Genomic DNA, 9,928 nt, shown 5'->3' with positions numbered 1-9,928 from the left:
GACGACAATGGGAGTAAAACTTGTGAGACACAGTGCTATGAAGAAGACAGATCCAGACTTGCAATTGAAAGACAAGGAAGGGATGCTGATGTAATAGCAAGCTAGGATTGTGTGTGGTTTGGCAGGGAACTTGCAGAGGACGGTGTTCCCATGCTCGTGCTGCCTTTGTCCTTCTGGGTGGTAGAGTCCATGGGTTTGGAAGGTGCTGCCAGAGGAGCTTTGGTGAGTGACTGCAGTTGGTAATGTACATTGTACACATGGCTCCTCCACGCATCATTCTCCACCACTTCCGCCACCTGCAATCTGACCCCACTACCAGGGATATATTTCCCTCCCCATCCTTACCTGCTTCCAGAGGGACCGCTCTGTGACTCCCTTTTCCGCTCCACACTCCCCACCAGCCTCACCACCCCTAGCACTTTTCCCTGCAACAGCAGGAGGTGCTACACCTGCCCCCACACCTCCCCCCTCACCTCCATCCCAGGCCCCAAGAAAGCCTTCCACGTTAAACAGATGTTCACCTGCACATCTGCTAATGTGGTCTATTGTATCTGTTGTTCCCGATGTGGCCTCCTTTACATTGGGGAGACCAAGCGGAGGCTCGGAGACCACTTTGTGGAGCACCGACGCTCAGTTCATGACAAACGACAACACCTCCCAGTCGCGAACCACTTCAACTCCCCCTCCCACTCCCTGGATGACATGTCCATCCTGGGCCTCCTCCAGTGTCACAACAATGCCAGCCGAAAACTGGAGGAACAGCATCTCATATTCCGCCTTGGAACCTACAACCCAATGGTCTCAATGTGGACTTTACGAGCTTCAAAATCTCCCCACCCTCGACCTCATCCCATGACCAGCCCCCCCCCTCTCGTCCCTGCCTCCTTGACCTGCCCGTCTTCCCTCCCACCTACCCGCTCCTCCCTCCTCACTGACCAACCCCCATCCCAACTCTCTACCTACACTCGCCTTTACTAGCTTCATCCCCGCCTCCTTGACCTGTCCATCTTCTCTCCACCTATTTGCTCCACTATCTACCTTCTATCATTGCCTCCCCCTCTCTTTATTTATTTCAGAGCCCCCTTCCCCTCCCCCATTTCTGAAGAAGGGTCCAGACCTAAAACGTCAGCTTTCCTTCTCCTCTGATGCTTCCTGGCCTGCTGTGTTCATACAGCTCCACACCTTGTTATCTCAGACTCCAGCATCAGCAGTTCCTACTATCTCTGGTTCCTCCTTGTGTTAGTTGTACCATTTGCAAGATACACTACTATCGGTCCCACCAGATCCATATCTAACGCATGGTTTTCTGTCACAGACCAGGTCAGATGACAGCGAGGAGGTTCTGTATTCAGCAGTCTGTGTCTTCAATGTTCGCAAACCTGACCTTCCAGCCCAGGAAGAGGAGCCCAGTGAATATGCTTCAATTAAATTGAAAGGAGATCAAGGTTGATTCACAAAATTCATGGAAATGGAACTGATCCAGAGCTGAACACAGAGTAGTTTCACAACTTGGGACAGAAACTTTATTGACCTGAAAGTGTTGTTGGAATGTTCATCTTTTATTAATAGTTAACATGGTAAAATCTCATTGTGGGAAAATGTCGTTTAGAATCCTAAATCCAAGCTTACGTTTGAAAGGGCGTGGAAAGAGAGCTTCAGGAACCTTTTTCATCCAAAGTGTAGTGGGGGGTCTGGAATACACTACCTGGGAGGGGATTTGAGGTGGGGGATCTCACAACCTTCAAAATAACATTTGGATTAGCACTTGAAGTGTCACAACATTCAATGCTATGGGAGTGGGACTAATATAGGTAGTCGTGTATTTTGTCAGAACAGACTCGATGGTCTGTTCTGGCAGATAGAGGGAGAGAGAAAGAGAGAGAGGACAGCCTGAGTGATAAATATATGGAAGGAGAGATAAAGGCGGAGAAACCAATAAATCAAGTTGGAAAGGAGAGAGAGAACAGCAGAAAGACTGATAAAGGAAGATAGAAATGCAGAGAGATTAATAAGGATAGATAGAAAGACAGATAGACAGAAAAAGAGAGGTAATAGGAGAGATGGAAAGGCAGAGAGACTGATAAAAAAGATAGAAAGGTAGAAAGAGAGACACACAAAAGCAGAGATAGAAAAACAGAAATCCAAGGCCATACTCTGTACTGTATGTTTCTGTGATCAAAACAACATTTAATCATTTAAGCTGAGAAAATGGGCGTTTAGGATTTCCAGTGGGATTTTACTTAAGATTTCAAGTCACACTTTTATTACACGAAGTAATACAAGCAAAGCTTCTCATTCCGGAGGGAAAAGAAAACAACTGCATGAAGCTGCCCATGTAAAAGCAAACGTTTAAAAACAATGTTAAGATTCTGGCAATACGTCTTGTTGATTATTACCTCTCATTTCTCAATGTACACATTGGGCTTGAGGCTGCATGTACCATTGTGGATTGAACATGAGGTGACGCTGTTCTCCACTAGGGAGCTGCGTCCAGTCGCCAACAGAGGGCAGCATTTCAACACTTCCAAAATAGGAAAGAAACAAAGTTTGAGAAGTTTCTCCATCCCTTCACAACTCAGCTCCTTTTGGTTTTGTCATCTCTCTCTCTCTGTTCATTCCATTATATTCTGTATTCCCTGTCTCTTTACATTGCTTTGTCTATTTATCTGTCTCTCTGTCCTTCTTTCTTTACCTATCTCTCTGCCTTTCTATCTCCCCATACCTATCCCAATGCATTCCTATCTCTTTACCTGTCTCTGCTTTATCTGTCTGTTTAACAGTCTCTCTGACATTCTATCTCTCTTTGAGTCTCTTTGTTTTTCTATCTCTCCTTTCTCTCTTTTTATCAGTTTTTCTCCCTTTCTCTCTCTCTATCAGTATATGTGCATTTCTGTCTCTTCATCTGTCTTTCTGCCTTTCTATCTCTCACTATCCGTTTGTCTGCCATTCCATCTCTCTAAATCAGTCTTTCTGCCTTTCTCTCTCTCTTTACCAGTCTCTGTGCCATCGTATCTCTCTTTACCTGTCTCTCCTCTATTCTATTTCTCTTATCTGTCTTTCTATCACTCCTTATCTCTCTTTCTGCCTCTATCTTTCCTGCTGTATATTTCTAGCTCCGGTTGTCCTCTTATCCTCTCACTTTCTGCCTGAACAGACCCTCCAAAGTCTCCACCCAAACCTCTGCCTCCCATTTTCCAGAGTTTGGAACCAAAGCAGACATCAGCAATAGCAAAAGCCGTCAGTGTCTGTGATGGATAAGTCAGAGATGGTTCTGGGTAGAACTGCAGCCAATGTCAATGTATTCCTAAAGTAGGTAGGGAATTTTAGAGGGTCATATAGTGTCCTTCACTTACACCTCCGCCTGCTTTTTAAATGGGGAGAGGGAGCAGGGGAAAAGGAATAGATTGTCCAGTGTAGGGCAGCAAGTGTCTCCTGTGGAAACGGGAGAACAATGGACCGAGCAGTGTCTGAACTCAGGAATTCCCTGAGCTTTGGTTCTGTACACAGAACCCCTCGACTTTAACTCATATCCAATCCAAACCTCAATTGTCATTTGCTCAATCAACAATGCACATGAATATCAGATTGTTTCAGAGATTGTAGGAACTGCAGATGCTGGAGAATCTGAGATAACAAGGTGTAGAGCTGGATGAACACAGCTAACCCTAACCCTAGCCCTAACCCTAACCCTAACCCTATCGCAGCCCAATGGTATCAATGTGGACTTCACAAGCTTCAAAATCTCCCCTCCCCCTACCGCATCCCAAAACCAGCCCAGCTCATCCCCGCCTCCCTAACCTGTCCTTCCTCCCACCTATCCCTTCCTCCCACCTCAAGCCCCACCCCCATCTCCTACCTACTAACCTCATCCCAACCCCTTGACCTGTCCGTCCTCTCTAGACAGACCTATCTCCTCCCTACTTCCCCACCTACACTCACCTTTACTGGCTCCATCCCCGCCTCTTTAACCTGTCTGTCTCCTCTCCACCTATCTTTTTCTCTATCCATGTTCTATCCGCCTCCCCGCTCTCCCTATTTATTTCAGAAACCCCTTCCCCTCCCCCATTTCTGAAGAAGGGTCTAGGCCCGAAACGTCAGCCTTCCTGCTCCTCTGATGCTGCTTGGCCTGCTGTGTTCATCCAGCTCTACACCTTGTTATCTCTGAATATCAAATTACTTGCTTTTCCAAATATGCAGCCATCCTTTAAAACACTGGGTTTTGTTTTGAAAACAGTTCCTTCTCATATCATCCCACAATTTTAAAAAGGAACAAAATAATAAAATAAAAGAGACACGGTCTTTCCATTTATTAGAAGTGTTTATTCATTGGAAACTAGTGTCTGTGACTAATGAGATACACTCAGTAATTACCTCAGCTGAGATATTGCTTGGGGATAAAAAAGAAATAAGCAAATTGCCATCGTGTGCAGACAGATAGAAAATACAATAAATTACAGAAGTTCTTGATTCTTCACATGGAGCATGGTGTATCAAATAATTTATCCCCTAATATACACATACGATCCTACACTCACCTTTACTGGCTCCATCCCCGCCTCTTTAACCTGTTTGTCTCCTCTCCACCTATCTTTTCCTCTATCCATCTTCTATCCGCCTCCCCCCTCTCCCTATTTGTTTCAGAAACCCCTTCCCCTCCCCTCCTCTACTACTGTTCCTGATAATATATGGAAACCTGTCCCTAATTCTATTCTACCCTTACTCTTGCTGTTGTACACATTATCCATCTTAACTCTTTTGCTGTTCAGTAGGTTATTGTATTCACTTGTGTAGAATTTTATTTTTTGCTATTGTTCAATTTATTCATGAGTTTTAATTGCTGGTGGATTTTCAAACCATCATTGGTCCATCCACACTCAATCACTCACAATATTGCAGAATAACATACGGCTTGGTTTACACACACACTCATACACATGCGCATGCACACGCACACACCCTCATTGGCCCATCACCTTCTGTGGAGGGGTAATCATTGTCACATTAGGGGTTTGAGTGGGTTTGGATATAATGCTGGGTGGAGTGTGCTGTTCTGTAGCTACCCCAATGTGAGACTCAGCTTTCCCATCCTTCATTTGCCTGAGTCACCATTCAGGGATCTCCCACAAAATTGTTGCAACTCAATGCCTTGAACTGAGGTTTGGAGATTTTGGCCACAAGAAGCAACAAGTTCCTCACTGGAACTTGAAACCTCCTGAGGATTACCGTGGAGGTCAGCGCAAAAACAATTCCAATTTGATCCAATTCAAATTTTGAGTCACGTATCTGATTTCCAATGATCCTAAGAGTGAAAGATTTAGGACAATCACCGCGATCTTCTAGCAGCAACAATGATCCCCAGATTGTCATTGTTCTTATAAATGTCAGAATGTCCACAGGATTACTTTGCCTATCTCCAGCGAACACCCAATCTAGCAAACTTAAAACTGGAAGATTTGGCCCCTGATGTTGAGGAGATATCTTTGCGTTATTCTTAATGTTAAATGGAAATATCTTTCACTCTTTGTTTTCCTAACTTTCTTCATAATTTCATCCTGAGATAAGAAGAAAATTCTTCCCCCAGAGAGTAGTGAGCCTGCAGAGTTTGCTACCACAGAAAGCAGTCAAGACCAAAATATTGACTGTTTTCAAGAGGGGATAGACATAGGTTTAGGGTTAAAGGAATCAAAGGCTATTGGGAAGAAAGTTGGAACAGGGGGACTGAATTGGATGACCAGCCATGATAGTGATGAATGGTAGAGTGGACTTGAAGTGCTGAATGGCCTCCTTCTGTTCCTATTTTTTTATGTTTATATTTCTGCTGTGTTCAATCTGTATGTTATTCTGCAATATTGTGTGTGATTGTGTATATGTGAGAGAGTGTGATGTGAGAGAGACAGTGTGTGCGAGAGTGTGTGTGTCCATGTGTGTGTGTATGTGTGTGTGTGAGAGAGAGAGTGTGTGAGTGTGTGCATGTGAGAGAGAGAAAATGTGTGAGAGAGAGGGAGTGTGTATGTGACAGAGAGTGTGTGAGAGGGTGTGTGTGTGTGTGTGTGTGTGACAGAGTGTGTGCGTATGAAAGAAAGAGAGTGCATGTGAATGTGAGAGCATGGATGTGAGAGAGAGTGTGTGTGTGTGTGTGTGTGTGCATGTGTGAGTGTGAGAGAGAGTGCGTGTGAGAGAGTGTATGTGTGAGAGAGAGTGTGTGTGTGACAGAGTGTGCGTATGAAAGAAAGAGAGTGCATGTGAATGTGAGAGCATGGATGTGAGAGAGTGTGTGTGTGTGTGTGTGTGTGTGAGTGTGTGTGCATGTGTGAGTGTGAGAGAGAGTGCGTGTGAGAGAGAAAGAGTGGGCATGTTTGCAGGAGAGAGAGTGTGAGAGTGAGTGGGCACATGTGTGTAGGAGAGAGAATGTGAGAGTAAGTATGTGCACGTGTGTATTTGTGTGTGTGAGTGAATGAGTGTGTGTGCATATGTGAGAAATAGAATGTGTCTGTCTGTTTGTTCCTGCCCCTGTGTATGTATGGACAGAATGTCTCCTACAGAGAGTCAACCAGAGAGAAGAATACTGAAGGTTTCTGTGAATGTACAGTGCAGTATTTCATACACAGTCCAGTAGAGGGGTTATTGTTTAGTCTGCACATGTGAGAGTGAGATGGATGGAGAGTGAATGAGTGTACATAATTGTGTATACATGTGTAACCCAGAAATAATTGAACAGGTAACCATCTAAAGCGAATAAAGAGTGATTCAGGACTTGAAACTGTAGCTCTGTTTCTGTCTGCACAGATGCTGCCAAACCAGTTGAGTTTCTCCAGCACTTTCTGTTTGTGGTAAACCATATGTTTTCTGTTGTAGGTCTGCAGTGTGAGATGATGCTGAGAGAATCCTGCAAAGAGAAGGTTGATGTGTGCGTATGGGTGTGTATACACAATTGAGAGAGATTCCAATTGAGGGAAATTATAATCGATGTGTAGGTCTAGACTGTTTGATGCTGAGAGGGAGAAAAAGAGAGAAGGTTATAAATGCGTCCGTGTGACTGTTGACAGATGTTTAACAATGAGATTGAAAGGGTATTTCACCCCATTCTTCAGCTCCTCTCTGAATTTACTCTGGGTTACAACATAAATACCCATGTTAGTGCAGGTACTGAGTACTTGCAACATCTTTGATGTGCAGTTTATGGTGAAGTTAGGGTCAGTGTATGTGTAATATGTTAGCATATCTGCAATTCGCCAGTAGATGATGTACACCATGTGTAACACCCATAACAGGATGAAACTGCCAGAAATGCTCAAAAGCAAAATAATGGATTTCCTGCGACTCTCCATCTCTGGATCCTTGTGTTCATCTATGCAGCTTTTGCCCCGAAGCCCTCTTCGTATTTTATTTGCCACGGAAATATGTCTGACTGTTAAAACATTGAGTAGCAAAATTAAGAACGGGATACAAGGTGTTAAAATGTAATGAATCATTTCTAATGCAGCCCATCCAGGGGATGTATACAAGCTCTTTTTTGTGACACAATTCCAGGGAACATTACCAATTACATATTCTGGTTCCTTTACAAAGCAGCATGGGACAGACTCCAAACAGCCCAGCAAGCTCACCATTGCTATCACTACAGTCGCAGTTTTTTTGGTGCAATATTTTGTTTTCAGCTCCTCACAACAAATGGCCACAAATCGATCCATGGTGAAAGCAACTGTGAGCCACACAGAAACAACAATGGCTGCCATAGCCGAAAAATAAATGACAATACAAACAGAAGTAACGAATATGGAGGAATCTGCAAAATAAATTGAGGCTGACCACCTCAATAAAGGATCAGTGATGACAACAAATAGATCAGAGGCTGCCATTGCCACAAGATAGCAAGTGATACATTGCGAGAGGCCACACTTTCCTCGGTAAAGGATCACAATTGCCACCAGGTTTACTAGCAGAGTGAAGGAGAGAGGAAAAGTTAAATCAGCAGCTGCACATTTAATTTAGTCTTCACATCCTGCACCCTATCCATTAGCACAATATCCAAACATTGCCAACAGTGAAATCTCTGTTAATATTTCAGTTCTTCTCCAGATATTCCAAGTTTCCACCTGTTCCTGCACACTTTTCACTTAATGGAGTGCATTTCACTGCATATAGTGAAAACAATCTGAAGCCTCTTCTAGAAATATTCCCAATAAACCTCCTCACCTTGAATTTTAAACCGTGCTGTGTTATGACCCCTGCTGAGAAGAAACAAAAACAAAGAACCAAACCAATGAACAATGCAAGGGTGGTGGGGCAGAATCAATGGATAAAATTTCCTTTTATAACTTTAATACTAACATTCAAAGTAAAGTCAACATAAATTAAATCTGAATTCATGGAAATTTGCAGCAAGTTAAAAGTTACCAAGTAGACCACTCAACATATAGGGGACCAGTTAGAGCCATAATGCCTGCCAAGACTCCAACTTCCCTCAGGAATAATTCTGGCTCCTTTCCTGGGAAGATATGATTTCCCATTCATGTCAAAGAGCAGTATAAGTTAAATAATGTTTCATGTGTATGACACAATGGTGCATTTCACAGAGGCTTGTGGGTCTGCTCCTAGTTATTATTAGCTATATGTGTCAATCAGGACCTCCCTTATCTGAACTCTCAGTAGAGATATTGTGCACTGTGAGCCAATTCACATCACTCATTAGTTTTAAAGTAACAGAAACAGTTAAAAACTTCTATTTGCATATCACTATCTAATATCCAGCCTTTGATTCTCATTTTCCAACGACATCACCATCTTCTTGGCTCACAAAAATCAAACTTCATGGATCCATCTTACATCCCCTCCCTTGGTCAGGAATGTTAAGTTTTCAGACCCATAGTTCTTAACTCATACATGCCCAGGCCTGTGAATCTTCCAATCCAACTTTCTTACTGACACCTACACAACCTGCAATACAATCCATGATCAAAGTTATCCATCACCGCAGTTCCACAAATCAGGACAAACCTTCTCCTCAAAATAAGAGAAATATTTCTACATTTTCCCAGAATTACTCCGATCAAATGTCCAGCTAGACAATACCATCCACCTCCTCCTCATAAGCAGCAGAAGATTTACTTCTAAATACCCTTTATTGCAAAGGATGGGAGATTTGATAAATCCATGTTACACATGGTGCCTCAACAATCTCTGAATGAGTGTTTATAAAAACATTACAATGCAGGTTAATCCCACATAGTGAAATTATCAACACTTTCTGGTGGTCTGATTCCTGCTCTTAACACACATCCAATCGCAATATTTTCTTTGAAAAAGAATGACCCTGTATTAAGCATTAATATTTGATCAGCAATGACCACTACAGATATGACACTGTGCTGTCAATATTGAAATAGTTGTGAACAGGTTATCATGCAACTGTTAGAACTGGACAGGTGGCTGTCTAAAACAGGTAATGTTGGGAAAGGTTCACATTACTATTAACTGTGATAACATCTTATCTGGAACTCCAACAGCTGAAATTAAAGGATAATAAATGCATCTTATCTGCAATAATAGAGAATCACCCATTCTGTGAAAGACAGTGATTTCTGTTGCTTTGCATTCAAGGCTCTTACAAGTTCTCTAAGCTGATCCATTCTGATAGGTTTTTATACAAAGAATAATTCGTCACTGATGTTGTTATACCCCGGTCATTGAAATTATTTGCAAAGAAATTGAACAAACACATTATCTCACCACATTTGTCTCTGGTGTAAGTGGTGTGGTTGATAAAGCACAAACATTTCACGGTTCAGAAGCTATTGCTTGGGGCTATCGCAGTAATGAAACTGGAATCAGTTCCAAACAGCAATGAACACTTTCATTTACCAATTTCATGTAATTATACTGAGCAAAGTCAATACTGTTGATACAATTATAATGTTATAGATTTCTC

The 9,928-nt window shown here is 42.7% G+C and overlaps 1 protein-coding gene across 1 annotated transcript; it reads right to left on the bottom strand.

The window, feature by feature from the left end:
• Positions 1-7,016: 7,016 nt before the first annotated feature.
• LOC125487926 (probable G-protein coupled receptor 139) lies at positions 7,017-9,561 on the bottom strand. The gene is made up of 3 exons (XM_048620575.1): positions 9,499-9,561; positions 9,073-9,079; positions 7,017-7,936 (listed from the first exon to the last, which is right to left on the bottom strand). The coding sequence occupies exons 1-3, from the start codon at positions 9,559-9,561 to the stop codon at positions 7,017-7,019; spliced, it is 990 nt and encodes a 329-aa protein (XP_048476532.1).
• Positions 9,562-9,928: the final 367 nt, after the last annotated feature.

Source organism: Rhincodon typus, chromosome 47 (genome assembly GCF_021869965.1).
Source record: "Rhincodon typus isolate 14 chromosome 47, sRhiTyp1.1, whole genome shotgun sequence".
NCBI lineage: Eukaryota > Metazoa > Chordata > Chondrichthyes > Orectolobiformes > Rhincodontidae > Rhincodon > Rhincodon typus.
Note: the sequence above shows the minus strand (reverse complement) of the source record. Positions and strands in the feature narration are given on the sequence as shown.

Bases quoted from the DNA above. Each gene is read 5' to 3' on its own strand.
- LOC125487926 (XM_048620575.1), bottom strand. From the start codon at position 9,561: ATGGGTGATTCTCTATTATTGCAGATAAGATGCATTTATTATCCTTTA.